Source organism: Leucopleurus acutus, assembly GCF_964270905.1.
Source record: "Leucopleurus acutus genome assembly, chromosome: 10".
NCBI lineage: Eukaryota > Metazoa > Chordata > Mammalia > Artiodactyla > Delphinidae > Leucopleurus > Leucopleurus acutus.
This window is the reverse complement of record NC_139153.1, coordinates 646,804-665,768: the sequence shown is the minus strand read 5'-3', so window position 1 is coordinate 665,768 and position 18,965 is coordinate 646,804. Positions and strand designations below refer to the sequence as shown.

Genomic DNA, 18,965 nt, shown 5'->3' with positions numbered 1-18,965 from the left:
CCTTTTATTTCTTTTTCTTCTCATTGCCATGGCTAGGCCTTCCAAAACTGTGTTGAATAATAGTGGCGAGAGTGGACATCCTTGTCTTGTTCCTGATCTTAGAGGAAGTACTTTCAGTTTTTCACCATCGATGATGTATGATGTTATCTGTGGGTTTGTCATATATGGCCTTTATTATGTTGAGGTAGGTTCCCTCTATTTGCACTCTCTGTAGAGTTTTTATCATAAATTGGTGTTGAATTTTGTCAAAAGCTTTTTCTACATCTATTGAGATGATCATATGATTTTTATTCTTCAATTTGTTAACATGGTGTATCACACTGATTGATTTGCATATATTGAAAAAATCCTTGCATCTCTGGGATAAATCCCACTTGATCATGGTGTATGATCCTTTTAAAGTGTTGTTGGATTCAGTTTGCTAGTATTTTGTTGAGGATTTTTGTGTCATGTTCATCAGTGATATTCGTCTGTAATTTTCTTTTCTTGTGATATCTTTGTCTGGTTTTGGTATCAGGGTGATGGTGGCCTCGTGGAATGATCTTGGGAGTGTTCCTTCCTGTGCAATTTTTTGAAAGAGTTTCAGAAGGATAGGTGTTAACTTTTCTCTAGATGTTTGATAGAATTCTCCTGTGAAGACATCTGGTCCTGGACTTCGTTTTTTGGAAGATTTTATATCACAATTTCAATTTCATTACTTGTGATTGGCCTGTTCATATTTTTGATTTCTTCCTCGTGCAGTCTTGGAAGGTTGTACCTTTCTAAGAATTTGTCCGTTTCTTCCAGCTTGTCCATTTTATTGGCATAGAGTTGCTTGTAGTAGTTTTTTATGATCCTTTGTATTTCTGTGGTGTCCATTGTAACGTCTCCTTTTTCATTGCTAATTTCGTTGATTTGAGTCTTCCCCCTTTTTTTTCTTGATGAGTCTGGCTAAAGTTTTATCAATTTTGTAAATCTTCTCAAAGAACCAGCTTTTAGTTTCATTGATTGTTGCTATTGTTTTCTTTGTCTCTATTTCATTTATGTTTGTTCTGATCTTGATGATTTCTTTCCTTCTAGTAACTTTGGGTTTTGTTTGTTCTTCTTTCTCTAGTTGCTTTAGGTGTAAGTTTAGGTTGTTTGTTTGAGATTTTTCTTGTTTTCTTAAGGTAAGATTGTATTGCTGTAATACTTCCCTTTAGATCCTGCTTTTGCTGCGTCCCATATGTTTCGGATTGTTGTGTTTTCTTTGTCATTTGTCTCTAGGTATTTTTAAATCTCCTCTTTGATTTCTTTAGTGATCCATTGGTTATTTAGTAACATATTGTTTAGCCTCCAGGTGTTTGTGTTTTTTACAATTTTTTTTTCTGTAATTGATTTCTAATCTCACAATGTTGTGGTCAGAAAAGAGGCTTGATATGATTTCAGTTTTCTTAAATTTACCGAGGCTTGATTTGTGACCCAAGATGTGATCTATCCTGGAGAATGTTCTGTGTGCACTTGAGAAGAAAGTGTAATCTGCTGCTTTTGGATGGAATGTCCTGGAAATATCAATTAAGTGTATCTGGTCTAATGTGTCATTTAAGGCTTGTGTTTCCTTATTAATTTTCTGTCCAGCTGATCTGTCCATTGGTGTAAGTGGGGTGTTAAAGTCACACTATTATTGTGTTACTGTCGATTTCCCCTTTTATGGCTGTTAGCATTTGCCTTACATATTGAGGTGCTCCTATGCTGGGTGCATATATGTTTACAGTTTTTATGTCTTCTTCTTGGATTGGTCCCTTGATCATTATGTAGTGTCCTTCCTCGTCTCTTATCACAGTCTTTATTTTAAAGTCTATTTTATCTGATATGAGTATTGCTACTCCAGCTTTTTTTTGATTCCCATTTGCATGGAATATCTTTTTCCATCCCCTCACTTTCAGTCTCTGTGTGTCTCTCCAGATCTGAAGTGGGTCTCTTGTAGACAGCATTTATACGGGTCTTGTTTTTGTATCCATTCAGCGAGCCCGTGTCTTTCGGTTGGAGCATTTAATCCATTTACATTGAAGGTAATTATCGATACGTATGTTCCTATTGCCATTTTCTTAATTGTTTTGGGTTTGTTTTTGTAGGTCTTTTTTCTTCCCCTCCTCTTTTGTTCTCTTGTGGTTTGATGACCATCTTTAGTGTTGTGTTTGGGTTGCTTTTTCTTTCTTTTTTTAAAAAATAAATTTATTTATTTATTTATATTTGGCTGCATTGGGTCTTCGTTGCTGCACGCGGGGGTTTCTCTAGTTGCGGCGAGCAGGGGCTACTCATTGCGGTGGCTTCTCTTGTGGAGCATGGACTCTAGGCGTGTAGGCTTCAGTAGTTGCAGCACGTGCTCAGTAGTTGTGGCACACAGGCTCTAGAGTGCAGGCTCGGTAGTTGTGGCGCACGGGCTTAGTTGCTCCACGGCATGTGGGATCTTCCTGGACCAGGGATCAAACCCATGTTCCCTGCATTGGCAGGCGGATTCTTAACCACTGTGCCACCAGGGAAGTCCCTGCTTTTCCTTTTTTTGTGTGTATCTATTGTAGTTTTTTGGCTTGCATTTCCCATGAGCAGTGTATTATATACAAGGTTGTTTTAAGCTGCTGGTCTCTTAATTTCAAATGCAATTCCCATTTCCTGCATTTGTGCTCTCCTCTCTCATGGTTGCTGGTTTTGATATCATACTTGTGTATGGAGGATTTCCTGCCTTCACTGTATGTTTGCCTTTACCAGTGAGCTTTCCCATTTGTTCTTTTCTTGTTTCTACTTGTGGCCTCTTTTTTTCCCCCTCCTGCCTAGAGAAGTTCCTTTAGCATTTGTTGTAAAGCTGGTTTGGTGGTGCTGAATTCTCTTAGCTTTTGCTTGTCTGTGAAGCTTTTGATTTCTCTGTTGAATCTGAATGAGCGCCTTGCTGGGTAGAGTAATCTTGGTTGTAAGTTTTTTCCCTTTCCTCACTTTAAATATATCCTGCCACTCCCTTCTGGCCTGCAGAGTTTACGCTGAAAAATCAGCTGATAACCTTATGGGGATTCTCTTGTATGTTATTTGTTGCTTTTCCCGTGTTGCTTTTAATACTTTTCTTGGTATTTAATTTTTATTAGTTTGATTAATATGTATCTTGGCTTGTTCCTCCTTGGGTTTATCCTGTATGGGACTCTGTGCTTCCTGGACTTGGGTGACTATTTCCTTTCCCATGTTAGGGAAGTTTTTGACTATAATCTCTTCAAGTATTTTCTCGGGCCCTTTGTCTTTTCTGCTTCTTCTGGGACCACTAAAATTCGAATGTTGGTGCGTTTAATGTTGTCCCAGAGGTCTCTGAGACTGTCCTCATTTCTTTTCTTTCTTTTTTTTAAAATGTATTATTTATTTATTTATTTATTTTTGGCTGCATTGGGTCTTTGTTGCTGGGCACGGGCTTTCTCTAGTTGTGGTGAATGGGGGCTACACTTCGTTGTGGTGCACGGGCTTCTCACTGGGGTGGCTTCTCTTGTTGCAGAGCACAGGCTCTAGGCGTGCAGGCTTCAGTAGTTGTGGCATGCGGGCTCTAGGCGTGCAGGCTTCAGTAGTTGTGGCATGCGGGCTCTAGAGTACAGGCTCAGTAGTGTGGCACACGGGCTTAGTTGCTCTGCGGCATGTGGGATCTTCCTGGACCAGGGCTCGAACCCGTGTCCCCTGCATTGGCAGGTGGATTCTCAACCACTGTGCCACCAGGGAGGCCCCGTAGATGTATTCTTGATGCGTTTCTGGGGAGAGGTGAACTCCACGTTGTCCTACCCCTCTGCCATCTTGAGGGCCCCCCGCTGTGAACATTCTTGTGTGTGCCATTCTGGGGCTGTTTCCCCTGGGTGTGTAGGGAGGAGTGGAATTGCTGGCTGGATGCTAAACTTTCGTAGTTGCTGCTGAACAATCTTCCAGAGTGACTGTAGCAGTTCACAGCCCACCAACAGGTGTGAGGGTTCCAGTTGCTCCACACCTCTCCAACACCAGGCACACATACTTCCTTTCTGTATTACCTGATCCTTTGGGTGTGCATTAGTATCTCACATTCCCTGTGACCAGCGAGGGGAATTACTTATGTTTATGGGGCATTGATGACTCTGTGCTGTGAAGCACCTGTTCCTCCTGTTTCGGCCCACTTTTCTATTGGGTTGTCTGCCTCCTTATTTTAATGATTCCTAGGAGCTCTTTACATATTCTGATTACAAATCATTCGCCAGTTCTGAGTATTGCAGATACCTCCCCCTGCTGTGTGGGTTGCCTTCCCTCTCTTGGTGGTGCCTTTTAATAAACCAAAGTTTCTACTTTTGTAGTTCAATTTACCGATCACTTCCTCATGGTCAGTACTTTTCAAGTCCTGTTTTAAAACTCTTTGCTGACCCCCAGGGTCATGAAGACATAGGTTTATTGTATCTTCTCTGCATTCTTTTTTCGTTTCACAAGAAGATCTGCAAACCATCTCTAATTGATCGAACTGTATCCATTTTGTTTGTAGGTGTTTTGGATTTTCTACCCTACTCCATCACCTTTCTTTCCAATCCTTACACCTTTTATTCGTTTTCTCGCCTGTGGCATCCTGAGGACCCTCATTACAACACTGCTAAGATAGGCATCCGTGCCTTGTGTCCAATGTTGGGGGGGAGTATTTTACCTAGCGGTTTCTTGTGGCTACACGGATCGGTTTCCCATTGCTGCTGTAACAAATTACCACAGACTCCGTGGTTTAAAACACACACGTTTATTAGGGTTCTAGAAATCAGAAGTCCAAAATGAATGTTACAGGGCTGGAATCAAGGCGCCTCCAGAGCTGGCTCCTTCTGGGGCTCCAGGGGAGAATCTGTTTCCCGCCTTCTCCAGCTTCTAGAGGCGCCTGCGCTCCTCCACCCCCGAGAGCAGCCTCTTCCCGTCTCCGCGGCGTCTCCCCAGCTCTGCTTCTGCTGCCACTCTGCCTGCTGCTGTTCCAGACCTCCGTCCTGTAGGGCCCCTTGTGATTACATTGGGCCCATGTGGATAATCCAGGACCATCTTCCTGTCTCAAGGTCTGTGATCACATGTGCAAACCCCCTTTCTATATAAGGGAACACAGTCACAGGCTGCGGACGAGGGCACGGACGTCTTTGGGGACCATGAGTCAGCTCACCATTCTTCCTTTGATCAGATCAGGGGTGTCTGCTTCTGTTCCTAGGTTGCTAAGACTTTTATTCAAAGTAAGTTTTGAATCTTAAAAAACACTTTTCCTGCCATCTATTGAAATGATCGTATCATTTTCTTCTCATTCTGTTAATGGGGTGTAGTACGTTGCTTGATGTGTAAATGTTAAACCGACTGAGTTTCTGGAACAGTCTGCCTGGAATGATCACCATTCTGGGTTTGGGGCTCGTCTTCACATCACCCATTGATTCCCTTCACGTTAGTGCTAAACATTCCCTCTTCCCCGAATGCAGTTGCAGTTTCTGCTTCGGAAGCTGCTCTCGGAGTAGCTACTCACGGCTGCGTGGCCTCGGGGAGCTTCTAACCTCTCGGTGCCTCTGTTTCCTCACAGGGGTCGCAGTGTTTCCCACCTCATTGGGTCGTTACGAACATTAGTCCTTGCTAACTACTGCAGCTAACCTCTTCCACAGAGGCGGGCTGCGCTGCCAGCAAGCAGGGTGGAATGACACAGCCCCTGCTGACTCCCTCCCGTGGGCTGCAGTGTTTCCCACCTCACTGGGTCGTTACGAACATTAGTCCTTGCTAACTACTGCAGTTAACCTCTTCCACAGAGGCGGGCTGCGCTGCCAGCAAGCAGGGTGGAATGACACAGCCCCTGCTGACTCCCTCCCGTGGGCTGGGGCCAGGAGCAGATAACTTTTCTCTATCCTTCTCAGCCTGAGCACAACTCAGTTTTTAAAACTCTTTTCTGATAGGAGCTAATTCTTACAGAAAAGCTGAAAAAAGATTTTGTAGCGTGCCCGTATTTAGGCTTCTCTGACCCCTCCTCATGAGGGATGCACGTCCTGGGTACGTCCGGGGTCAGGATGCAGACTTCTCTCACCCGGGCTGGTGTGGAGGCTGCCACGCTTCTCCACTGCAAGCTCGTTGCGCTGTGGGAACTGACACACGTCTTGTGTGGAGGTGCTTTGAGACTCTTAGGGCATAACTTCATGTCCCTTTAACGGCATCCTCTTTCTGGGGGTGAGGGCGTAAAACGGGACCGACCTCCAGGAAGGCAGGTCAACCTAAGTCTCTGAAGCCTGGAAACTGCTCACAGCCCTCTAGCCTCCCTTCGGAAAGTCACTCCGAGGGCCAGTCAGCGATGGCGCAGTGGAGGACTCAGGATGTCCAGGGCGGTGCCGTGGGGCCCGCATTTGCCATGTGAGTGTGCCGCGTGAAGAAGTGAGTTACGGTAGCCCTTAATATTTCCTTATGCTGTCCACAAAGAGTTAGTAACTTTAAAGTGTTTCGGTTTTTTTTTTAAGGAAGATATAGAATTATCAAAAATGTGTATTGAAAAGTATTAGGAAAAAAATACCCCCAGAAATGTTATCAGCAGTTGTTTAAAATGGAGGAGTTCTTTTTTATATATGATATTTTCTTTTACTTTCGAATTTTTTTTTTTTTTTTGCGGTACGTGGGCCTCTCACTGTTGTGGCCTCTCCCGTGGCGGAGCACAGGCTCCGGACGCGCAGGCTCAGTGGCCATGGCTCACGGGCCCAGCCGCTCCACGGCATGTGGGATCTTCCCAGACTGGGGCACGAACCTGTGTCCCCTGCATCGGCAGGCGGACTCCCAACCACTGCGCCACCAGGGAAGCCCGAGATTTCCTTTTTTTTAACAATGAACCCTGTTTCTTCTAAATCAAGGGTAGTGGGGGAGGAAGCAACGTAGTTTTACGCCCTTAGTTTGGTGCCCTGGGTTCCATCTTCTCTGACACCGGGAGCTGTGCTGCGGGAATCTCCCCCTGACACCAGAAAGCTGTGCTGTGGGAATCTCCCCCTTACCCTGGGTTCCATCTTCTCTGACACCGGGAGCTGTGCTGCGGGAATCTCCCCCGGTGAGCTGTGCTGTGGGAATCTCCCCCTTACTACTGGAGGGAGGCAGCAGGATTGGAATCCTTGGCAGCCCTCACGTCCCAGATTCCTGCCCTGCCCTCCCAGACTTCAGGCACTCTGCCCTCACCAGCTCCCAATCTCAGCCTTCCCCTGGGAGGCTCAGGGAGACCCCTGCAAGGACAAAGCGCAGGGCTCCCCCTGCCCCCTGCAGGCAGGTGCCTCAGCTCCAGGGTCAGCTGCTTCCATCACTTACAAAGGGCAGGTGGAGCTTCTCTCCCCTATGGACTGGGGGTTCCCGAGACTTTAAGCGAGAGAGGACAGAGGGCCAGGAACATAGCACAGGTCTGAGACACAGGAAGGTCTGTGTTCACAAGGTCTCTTTCAGATGGCAGGGACCGAAGCCCGAGTCCAAACAGGTTAAACCAGAGCTGGAAGGTCCAGGGGTGGACTTCAGGCACAGCTGGATCTAAGAGAACATTCGCTGCTCGCTTGTGCTTTCGTGGACCTCCCTTGCTGGGCTGGGAGGGTGCCGGGACCCCAGAGGCCCAGATCACCGGCTGGAAGAGCTGGCTTGTTTCTCCAGCGAGGCGTCTCCCTCCCCAGGGTCTGCGATTGTTCCTGACCCGTCAGCTAATCCTTTCCATGTGTCTGGGGACCTGGATTTCTTCTTGCGCAGACACCAGGAGCGGAGTGAGTCTCTATCAGTGAGTATCTGTCGAGGAGTAGCCTGCCCGCAGCTCCTTCCTCCCTCACACGGCAGCAGCCACACTGCCCTTTGCTCAGGTCACTCTCTCACTCTGGAATAGTCAATGGCTCACCACTTGCGATGAAAACCACTCGCAACTGCCTGGCCCCAGGTCTCTTGTCCCGCTGTCTTACCAGCTTCATCACCACTGTTCCTGGGCTGTTGTCAGGGTGGGGGAGTTTCTGTGGCTACAGCCTCAGCCAACATGCCTTAACTTCTGCTGTCGCCTGCATGAGGCGCTGTCCCCTCCTGAGACTCTCCCTGACCTTCAAGGCCCTAGGAACCCTCCCGCATGCTCTAACCTTGCACAGTCCCCCTCACTGGAATTCTGGGAGGCCAGACACACACACACACACACACACACACACACACACACGCACACGCCCCAGGCCGTGTTTCTGGGACACACTCTCACACGCACAGGCAAGGCCTGCGTCCCGGGCTCCCTCATGGGCTGACTGTGTCCACCCCGACTCAGGGCTCAGCATGTGAGATTCCTTAGAGCAGTGGCTCCCTCTGTGACCCAGAGCAGGACCAAGGACACACAGGGACATGCAGGTCCTCCAGCCCCGCCCCTGTGCCTAGGATCCAGGCGGTGCCGTCGGTGTTCCCCACCTCCTGCCTGGAAGGCGGAGCGACAGAGGCACAGAGCCACTCTGAGCGGCACTCATGGCAACACGCGCACACAGGACTTCCCCTTTCTCCACCAGTGCCAGCACAGCCTGGACGTTCTTCTCCCAGCCTGACGCAGCCTCAGGGAGCCTCTGCCTTCCTTCCAAAGCCCCTGTCGCCACCTCACACTCCTCCGCCCAGCACAGCCCCGACCTCCTCACACTGACCCCAAGCAGCTGCCCCGTGTCTTTAAATTGCAGACCTTCTGCCACTGGAATTCTAGCGCGTGACATTTTCCCACCTTCATTGTACACGGACGTGCAAAGTAGGGTCCCGCCACAGACTAGAGGTGGAATAGGTGTTGCACGCGGCAGGGCCAGCAGGAAGCCAAATGAAGACCCACGTGAGGGCTTATCTGATCGGGCAGCAAGATGCCCAGGACTTGGACAGCAGGAGGGGCTGGGCACGAGGCCTCAGAAGAAGAGTCCCTCGCCCCACCCTATCCCGAGACCCTCCCCAGTGAAGGGCTGGGGCCGGATGCAGTCCTGGGGGTGGCTGGCCAGAGGCCAGGCAGGGTGGAGAATAGGTAGGGAGGTGCAGAGCCCCGCATGTGGCCACGGGCTGCCCACAGTGAGTAGGGAGCTTGCGGATCAAACTTGGGATTTCCAGTTTCTTTTGGAAACTCCGAGGATCTAGTTTCCCTCAACGTCGGTTTGTCAAGATTTAGCAAATCACAATACAAGACACTCAGTTTAAGTGTGAACTTCAGACAAACGAGGATCATGTCTAGTGAGTGTGTCCCTGCACCACTGATCTGGAATGCGTATCTGAGCTGGCATCCTGTGGTTCATCTGGCGCCCCGCCTCCCTGTCAACCGCTGGGTAGCTGTGCTCAGGTACCCAGAGCAGTTCCCGCAGGCTCACAGCCCCAGGGTCTTCTCCGCCAGTCACTCCGCACGTGCGCGCCGCCACACCGGCCAAGTGCGCGCCTCCGCGCCGTGCGCGCTTCCGAAGCCCCCGCCGCCCCCGCTGCCCCGGACGGGGAGCCGAGGAGAGGACTGGTGGGCGGGAGAGGGGTGGGTGGCTGGCCCCGCCCGGCCCCGCCCGACCCCGCCCGACCCCGTTGCCCTACACGGCCCACCCCAGGATCGGGAGCAGAAGAAGAAGCTGCGGGTGCACGAGAAGATGACCTACTCGTCCAACGTGGCGGCCAAGCACGCCAGCCTGCGGCGCGAGCTGCAGCAGGAGGACGAGGTGGCGGAGCAGGGGGCGCGTGCAGAGCAGCTACGCATCTTCCACGAGCAAACGGCCTGGAAGCTCTCCATGACCCGAGGTGTGCCCCTCCCCCCGCCCGCAGCCCTGACGCCCCAGAATCCCGTCTTCGCCCTTGCGGTCTGAGCAGTGCGTTTAAAGGGCTCGGGAGATGCGGGGCTGTGGTGCAGTGTGCGTGTGTGGCCGGGGTCTTCTCTGTGCCTGACCTCTGCCTCCCGGGGTACAAGGATGAATTCCACATGGATTGCTGCTCTAAAAGCCTTTGAATCCCAGCATTGCACGCACTCTGAATGCTGACCTGCAGTGAACGCAGGCGGGACAATGTATAAAACGTAGGCGCTTCCCTTGGCGGCGAGCATCTGAGCTTCAGCATTGAATGGCTTCTCTGTCCCGGACAAGTCGGCTTTGTACCGCAGCTTCCGCTCCTGGCTGGTAACAGCACCAGACTCATGGGTGGTCGGGTTCAACGTCTTCAGACACTGCAGGTAGTGAGAGGGAGCTATGTGTGTGTGTGACCTGTTATTATTTTTATGACCCGGTAGGAAATCTGAAGTACTAAAAATGCACTAATACTCTGCCAGTGAAATATAAACCAGTAAACTAGAAAGAAGCAATTGAGATCCGAGAGCCCTGGGCCCCATGGGCTACAGGGGCCCTGAATGGGAATTTGAGCATGGAGAGACCGCCAGCCTCTACCCCTGGCGCCCGAGGCTTGTTGTTCTGGGTGGGAGGCCCTGAGCTTGCTTGGGCGTTCTGTGTGTGGAGCTCTGCACCAGGGAAGCAGCGCTGCGTGTGTTTTGTCTCTGCCTCACTGTCCGTTTCTGAGGCGTGGGAGCGGCAAGTGGCACCGGGGTGGGGAAAGCTGGACCCAGCAGGTCTGACCTCCCGTGAGGAGCCCGGGGAGGCCGGGCCAGACCTCAAGACTGAAAACGGAACTTGTGTACACACCGGCTTCTTCGGGAAAGGAGAGGAGTTGAGGGAAAAGGCCGAGAGCCCCGCGGTTCCATCCACCGCTGGAGGCCTTCCTCTCCAGAAAGGCAGGGAAGGAGGCCCGCATGGGCCTTGAGCCCAGCTGCGATGCCTCCCTACTTGTACTCCGGAAGGTACACGTAACTTCCGCCTGGCTGAAACCCTGCCAGGGTAGACTTAGCTGCTGCCCACATTGTGTGCTTAGGGAACCCCAAGGAGAGATCACGCTGCCCCACCTTTCTCTCACCGCCCCCATTCTCTCGCTGTCCTGGCCCATAGACCTTTTATTATTAAGTCCAGCCCGGTAAAACTTCCAGGGTGGGCGTGTCCAGAGCTTCATTCCAGGTGAGAAGGGTGCTACAGCAAGAGAGACTCGAGTCAGACATACGGAAGGACTTCCCACCTGGCCAGTCTCTAGCCATGGAGGCTGTACTATGTCAGCAGAGCCTGCTTTCCGTTTGCTGGAGCCAGAGCTGGCTCTCTCGCAATCCCTGTAGTAATCTGGGCCTCACAGCCAGGTGTAGCACCAGGCCGGCAGGCCGGCTCCGCACTGCCTGGCTGTGCCCACCCAAGGCTGCAGGCTTGGGTCTCTCTCCCACTTCCTGCCCGCCCCAGATGCCTCGTGCCTCTTGTTGCAGAAAGGAAGATGGAACCTGATGACATACACAGCTACATCACCCAGAAGCGGCAAACATTCCTCCTCCAGGTAGGCTGGCTGCCCCGCGGGCCCAGCGGGCTGTCCCTGTGCGGAGCGTGACTCCCGCTTCGGTGCCCTCAGTACGCCCTGGATATGAAGCGGAACGAGATCCAGCGGCTGGAGAGGCTGGCGGCCAAGGAGGAGGCCAAGCTGGAGCGGGCGGAGAAGTTTCTGGAGAAGGACGCTGCTCGATTTGAAGAGTTCCTCAGGGAAAACGACCGCAGCTCCCTGCAGGCCCTGAGAGCGTGAGCTGCCCGGACCCCAGCCTGTGCACACCCACCGCCCACCCAGCCCGACCCCAGCCTGGCACACCCACCACCCAGCCAGCCAGGCCCCTCCTTGGCAGCTCCCCCGCCTCCCGCCTTGACTGAAGGCAGAGTGCACGCCCCTCCTGCACACCCTGTGATTGGCTCCCTCCCCGCCCCACCCCCAGGGCTGAGAAGGAGACCAGAGCGAAGATGGAGACGATCCTGGAGATCCGCGATCTGACCAACCAGATCACGATCGTCAAGAGGTGAGGTCAGGCGCCAAGCTGGCCCTGCGCCCTCCGGGCCAGCACACCTCCGGGAGCCGGAGGAGCCCCACACAACACACACCTCCGAGCCTCGGCTCTCTAGGGACCCCAAGCCCTGTGGGGCTTTTCAGATGAGGTGACCGAGGCCAGGAGAGAGTCGGGGGCCTTCCTGAGGCCACACCACCGGGCAGGGCTCGCTCCACCCTGAGAGCGGCTGCAACTCGGGGTGTGAGCCGCGCTGGTCCCGGCAGGGCGGCCTCCTTCCCCGCACACGGAGTTCCGGCGCCTGTCCTTCGGGAGGCCTGGGAGCTCTGGGCCCGGCCTCCCCTCCTAGGGGCCCAGGGACGGAGCCTGACTTTGCCCGTCCCCTCCCGGGTCTAGTGAAATCTCCAAATTTGAAGACACTCTGCAGCGTTACAAGATCTACAAGGATTTCCTGTACAAGCTGTCGCCCAAGGAGTGGCTGGAGGGACAGGAGAGAAAGCGCTCATCTCTCACAAGCACCAGGGAGGCGGTCGAGGCCTCCGAGGAGAACGTGCTGTTCTCTACACTCGGGGACAAAGGTAGCAGGAGAGAGAGGGCGTGCCGGGTGCTCCTAGAGCCTGTGTCCAGCTGGCTCCAGGCCCCTTCCCCTGCTCGCAGAGCCACCCCCCCCCCACCCCGGGCTCAGCCCACACACTCCTGGGAGAATCGCGGACTGTCAAAGCAAACCTTCCTCCTGCCGCTGAGGGGGACCTCGGGGAGGGTCCTGGGGAACTCTGTGCCCCTGAGCCATCTGAGAGTCCTCCCGTGCTTCCTGTAGGACCAGAGATCAAGGGCCAGACAGATCTCAGAGGTATGTGGCTGCCCCAGGTTGGAGGGGCCCTGCTCCGGGCTGGGGCAGATGGACAGCCCTCCTCTGCTTCCTCCAGAGGAGCAGGGCCCAGAGAAGGCCACCAAGCTCCTGCAGGTGCCGCAGCTGAGGCAGGTCCGGCCCAGCACTGTCAGCCACCAGGGGGGCCCCCGGCCCAGTGGGCCTGGCAGGCTGGGCCCCAGGTGAGTGGGCTTGGTGGGGGGCGGGTGATGGAGGTGACTGGCCTGCTGCGGAGCGGCCCCCAGTGGCTCCGGCCAGAGGCACCCCAGCCGGGGTGAGAGGGTCAGGAGGGGCTGTTTCTAGCCTGGACGGTCTGGAGTCAGACTTAAGCCTGAAAAGCGAGATGTTTCCCAAGCAAAGCTTTCTTTTTGTCTGATTTGGTGAACTTGAGTTGGGGTGGCCCAGTTGGGCGCTGGTGGGACAGTCAAAGGTACACAGATGAAGCAGCTAGGTGGGCGCCTGGGACAGGACGCACCTGCCCACGCCCTCTGTGGCAGGAGTGCCGGCTGGCGGCTGGCAGAGCCTCCGAGCCTTTCAAGAGAATCAGGAAGTCTGGATTTTCATATGGAAGTCCCAAATTTTAACTGTGACAGTTACTTTTAAGTCTTTAAAAAAACATGGTAAGGGACAAGCAAATCAAACAGATCCAGACCCGGTGACTTGCCCCGTGGTCCCTCCGACACCCACCTCTAGGACCCCCAAGCCCCCTGGGCTCTCCTGGGTCCCTTCCTGCAGTGCCTCTCCACCCCCCCCTCCATGCCCGCTGTTCTCCAGCTGTGACAGGTGACAATGGGACAGACCTCCTGCCCCACTCCCTCCTCCGTGTCCCCTCGCTCCTCCAGCCCAGCCACCCCAAACCCCGGCCCCTCCTGCAGTGCTGCCCACGCAGCGGAGAGGGGACTGGGGCCTTGAGCAGCCAGGAGAAGCTGGAGCCCTGGCTCCGCTTCCAGCACCTGCCCTCGGGGCCAGGGCTGCAGAGTCCAGGAAGTTTCAGCAAAGCACGGCCATGATTGCACTTGGGTCTCCTGCTACTTCCTTCTCTGATACTGTAGTGTTGTGGACATATCACCAACTGCACAAGCCACGCAGCAGGTTGACTCTGGTCCCAGGAACCCCTGTCGGGGGTGCTGTTTCCAGCTGAAGAGGTTACGTGTGTGTGCCTCCTCGCCCTACGTTGCCCTCAGCCCTGGAGCTCCCAGCAGCAGGCTTCTGTCGGGACAGACCCTGAGAACAGAGGTCTGGGCCCCGCCCTCTACTAGCCATGTGACCAGGGCCACTGAGCACGTGTGGGCAGGTTGTGGGCTGCACGAGGCACTCGGCCGAGAGGGCAAGTGGGGGCTAAAGTCCAGCCCAGCCCCAGGCTCTGTCCTCCTGGAAGGAGGATTCTTAGAAGGGCACCTTCTGGGCCAAGAGTGTCCTAGCGGTGACCTCGGCAGGTGACTGGCTCTCTGAGGAGCGTGTTTCTCATTTGCCGAATGGGCATCAATGTGCAGACGGGGTGGGGCACAGGCCTGGGAGTGTGTTAGCTGTCGGCGTGGGCCCTGCGCTGTCATCTCCGTACTTCACGATGGTCGGGGCCTGGAGTCTCTCAGGCCTCGGCCCAGCTCTACCCGGCTGCAAGCCACCCTCGCCAGCTCCGGGGCCAGCAGAACCTGCGTGTCTGCATAGGGTGCAGGCTGGAGCAGGCCAGGAGGGGTGACGAAAGCGGGTTTGAGGTCGGTCCAGGGCCCCCTGCAGTGTTGCGGCCCAAGCAGCCTTTCCTGTGGCCTCTGGGCCCGCCCAGCATGGTCCCTGCCCCGTCGCATGCGTGTCACAACAGCTGTGCGTGGGACCAGCAAGGACACGTGGCACGGCCGAATCTGACAGAGGAGGTGGGCAGAAAAGGCGCACGGTGAATGGGGAGCCGCAGGTGCACAGCTGCTGAGCACCCGGAGTGCGGGAAGGAGCCGGTGGGGAGGGGCGGCGCCGCCTCGGGATGGGGGCTCACAGGCCCCGAGGGTGCGAGCTGTAGTCTGGCCGGAATGAGAGGAGCTAGTTGGGTGCTGACCCCCTCCCCCTGGCTGCCGTGTGACAGCTGGGGGCCGAGAGGAGCCCAGCGCCACCTTCTCGGCAACTTGAGGGACAGAGGAGGGGGCGAGGGGCGGGCGTCACGCCCTCAGGCCTCCCCGACCCCGTGTCTCCGCAGGGCCTGTTCCACCCTCCCCGTGCAGGAGGACCCAGACAGCGACGGGGAGGTCAGTGCCCGCTCTGGGCGGGGGCCGCAGGAGCCGGGCCCGCGCCGTCCAGCAGCTCCACGTGGCTCTGGTTGCAGGAGCTGCAGCTGTACTTCACGGAGCCCCAGCAGCTCCTGGATGTCTTCGTGAACCTGGAAGAGCAGAACCTCTTACTGGTCCAGAACACCCAGGAGATGGAGGAGGCCTTGGAAGAGCTGAGCTTCACCCTGAAAAACACCCAGATCCGCATGTAGGTCTCACGCCGCCGGGCGCCCGGGCAGCGAGGGGGCTCTGTCACTGGCTTTCCTCCTGGGACCTCCCACAGCAACTGGGAGCTGGGCTGTGCACTCCCCGCCCTGTGCATGGCTTCAGTTTTCTGGAAAGCTCCATTTGCAGACTTAAGGCCTGGCTCTGGGAAGAGGGTGTGTCTTCTTGGGCGGGGGGCTGGGGTTGGGAGCGGGTCAGGCCCCTCCCCACCCTGGAGCAGCCTGTACGCAGAGGGGGAGATCTCCAAGGCCCTCTCGCGCAGGGCCTTATTGCTGACACTAGGCCCCCCAGAGCTGGTCTGGGCAGGGTCAGGCCGGGGCACCACGTGAGGCCTGCTGGGAGCCAGGAATCATCCGTTTATTCCCAGACAGTGGCTGAGCGCCTGTTCTGGGTCAGGCTGGGGCCTAGGCTCTCCAGGGATAAGGTAAGGCCCTGCCTCGTGAGCTGACAGCCCGTGGGAGCAGACTTAGAGGCTCACAGATTTGACTTGTAGGTAGTAACACATGCTAGGAGGAAAAGAAAGAGTGACGTAAGCAGGAGGCCGAAGTGGAGGGTCGCAGCAGATGGGAGAGGGTAGGGGAGGCTTCCAGGGGAAGGCGTCCTTTAAGCCAGGCACTTCCTGAGCAGCGGGAAGCCACATGGGGATCTCGGGGGAAGAGGGCTGCACGCAAGGGGAAGGCACGTGTAAACGCCCTGAGGTGGGAGCCGGCCCGAGGCTGTGAGGTCCCGGGGGAACCATGTTCTTCAGGGCTCAGTCTTGCTGGGCTGCATCTACCCTGGAGAATTTCCTCCTGAGGGGCTCCAGAATCATACAGAAACGTAGGCTCTCAGGAAAGACTGTTTCCTGGAACCTGGGAAGTGGCAGAGATACAAAGCGAGATGAGCTGGGGAGAGGCAGGCGGCCTCCCAGACTCCAAGAACCTGCTAGAGGACATACACATGCACCCATAGGCCTCACGGCAGAATCCTGGAGGGGCTGTCTGGTAGCTGGTCTTCAGCCAGCTGAGCCATCCCCAAGATCACCAACAGTTTATTTCCAGAGGAGTCACAGCCCATATGCATTTAACTTACATGAACTCAACCATCGTTTCTAAAATAAAATAAGGAAGAAAGAAAAAAGAAAAAGAAAACTTCGGGACTTCCTTGGTGGTCCAGTGGTTAAGACCTCGCCTTCCAATGCAGGGAGTGTGGCTTCGATCCCTGGTCAGGGAGCTAAGATCCCACATGCCTCACAGCCAAAAAACCAGAAACTTAAAGCAGAAGCAATATTGTAACAAATTCAGTAAAGACTTTAAAAATGGCCCACATCAAAAAAATCTTTAAAAAAAAAACTTTAAAAATACAACAAATAAACAATCTGAGTAGGCCTGTCTTTTAAGGAAATTGTATTAATAATTAATAACCTTCCATGGGCTTCCCTGGTGGCGCAGGGTTTGAGAGTCTGCCTGCCGGTGCAGGGGACACAGGTTTGAGCCCTGGTCTGGGAAGATCCCACATGCCGCAGAGCAACTGAGCCTGTGTGCCACAACTGTTGAGGCCCACACGTCTAGAGCCCATGCTCCACAACAAGGGAAGCCACCGCGATGAGAAGCCTGTGCACTGTAACAAAGAGTGGCCCCCACTCGCTGCAACTAGAGAAAGCCAATGTGCAGCAACAAAGACCCAACACAACCAAAAATAAATAAATAAGAATTTAAAAAAACAAAAAAACCTTCCGAAACACAAGTTACCGGGGCCAGATGGATTTACTGGTGAATTCTACCAAACATTTAAGGAAGAGATAACAGTTTTCTGCAGTCTCTTCCAGATGATAGAAACAGAGGGAATACTTCCTGACTCCTTCTCTAAGACCAGCATTCAGCGTTAACCTACCTAGTAACAAAACCAGACAAAGACATTACAAGAAAAGTACAGTATCTCTCGTGAACAGAGAGATGTAAAAATCCTCAACAAAATGTTAGCAAATTGAATTCAACAACGTATAAAAAGAATTATACACCACGATGAAGTGAGATTTTTCCCAGGTATGCAAGGCTAGTTTAACATTTGAAAATCAATTAATGTAATCCACCACATCAATAAGCTAAATAAGAAAAAAGCACATGATCATATCAATGGATGCAGAAAAAGCATTTGAGAAAATCTAATACTCATTCATCATAAAAACCCTCAATAAACTAGGAATAGAGGAGAATTTCCTAAACTTGATATAAGATGTCTGCAAAAGCCCTACAGCTAACGTCATACTTAAAGCTTTCTTGCTAAGATTAGGAACAAGGCAAGGATGTCCTGTGTCACCACTCCTTTTCAACATCGTACTAGAAGTCCTAGCTAATGCAACAAGGCAAGAAAAGGAAGTAAGAGGTATACAGGCTGGGAAGGAAGAAATAAAACTTTCTTTGTTCACGGAACACATGGTCATCTGTGTAGAAGAAATGAAAGAATCAACAAAAAAAACCTCCTGGAACTAGTAAACTATTATAGCAAGGTTACAGAATACAAGGTTAATATACAAAAGTCAATCACCTTCCTATACATTCGCAATGAACAAGTGGAATTTGAAACTGAAGATGTATTAGCGTCCCCCCAAATGAAATGCTTATATAGCTAACAAAATATGTGCAAGATCTATATGAGGAAAGCCACAAAATTCTGATAAAGCAAGCCATGTTTATGGGTAGGAAGACTCAAATATGTCAAAGTATCGGTGCTTCCCAGTTTGCTATACAGATTCAGTGCACTCTCCACCAAGATCTCAGCAAGTTTTTTTTATGGATATTGAAAAACTGATTCTAAAATTTATGTGGAGGCAAACGACCTAGAAGAGCCGACTCAGTATTGAAGGAGAAGATCGAAGTTAGAGGAATGACACTACCTGACTCCAAGACTTAATTGGCAAGAGAAAAGACATAGAGATCAATGGAACAGAATAGAGAACCCAGAAATAAACCCACATAAATGTGATCAACTGATTTTTCCCAGAGGGGCAAAGGTCGTACGATGGAACAAACAGTCTTTTCAACAAATGCTGCTGGGACAGCTGGATGTCCACATGCAAAAAAAAAATAGGAATGTAGACACAGACTTTACACCCTTCACAAAAACTAACTCAAAAATGGATCACAGACGCACATCTAAAATGCAAAACTATAAAACTAGAAGAAAGTATAGGAGAAAACCTAGATGACCTTGGGTACGGTGATGACTTTTCAGACACAACGCCAAAGAAGACGGTCTGTGAAAGAAAGAATTGATAAGGTGGACTTCATTAAAAATATAAAATTCAGCTTTATGAAAAGCAATGTCAAGAGAATGAGAAGGTAAGCCAGAGACTGGGAGAAGATATGTACAAAATGTATGATAAAGGGCTGTTGTCCACAATATACATTGTTAAAAATTTAATGTTGTTAAAAAATTGTTAAAATTTTAATATTGTTAAAATTTCACAATAAGGAATAAACAACCTGATTAAAAAAATGGGCCAAAGATCTGAACTGTCACCTCATCAAAAAAATAGTCAGATGGCAAAAAAGCACATGAAAAGGTGCTCGGCATCATGGGTCCTCAGGGAAATGCAGATTAAGACAACAAGGAGAGGGAATTCCATGGCGGTCCAGCGGTTAAGACTCCGAGCTTTCACTGCCGAGGGCTGGAGTTCTATCCCTGCTCAGCGAACTAGGATCCCACAAGCTGTGAGGCGTGGCCAAAAACAAACAAACAAAAAAACAAAAAAACCCCGAACTACCTTTACACACCCATCAGAATGACCAAACTCAGAGCACTGACAGCAGCAGGTGCTGGT

The 18,965-nt window shown here is 52.3% G+C and overlaps 1 protein-coding gene across 1 annotated transcript in view; it reads left to right on the top strand.

The window, feature by feature from the left end:
• CFAP100 (cilia and flagella associated protein 100) overlaps positions 1–18,965 on the top strand; it is a gene marked incomplete at both ends in the record, with an annotated part of 49,362 nt that overhangs the window by 17,328 nt on the left and 13,069 nt on the right. The window contains 10 exons of the mRNA XM_082847439.1: positions 7,626–7,726; positions 9,525–9,711; positions 11,258–11,325; positions 11,398–11,561; positions 11,750–11,830; positions 12,212–12,393; positions 12,633–12,665; positions 12,742–12,865; positions 14,869–14,917; positions 14,995–15,146. Coding sequence (XP_082703565.1) covers positions 7,626–7,726; positions 9,525–9,711; positions 11,258–11,325; positions 11,398–11,561; positions 11,750–11,830; positions 12,212–12,393; positions 12,633–12,665; positions 12,742–12,865; positions 14,869–14,917; positions 14,995–15,146 — 1,141 coding nt within the window. The remainder of the gene's footprint in view (positions 1–7,625; positions 7,727–9,524; positions 9,712–11,257; positions 11,326–11,397; positions 11,562–11,749; positions 11,831–12,211; positions 12,394–12,632; positions 12,666–12,741; positions 12,866–14,868; positions 14,918–14,994; positions 15,147–18,965) is intronic.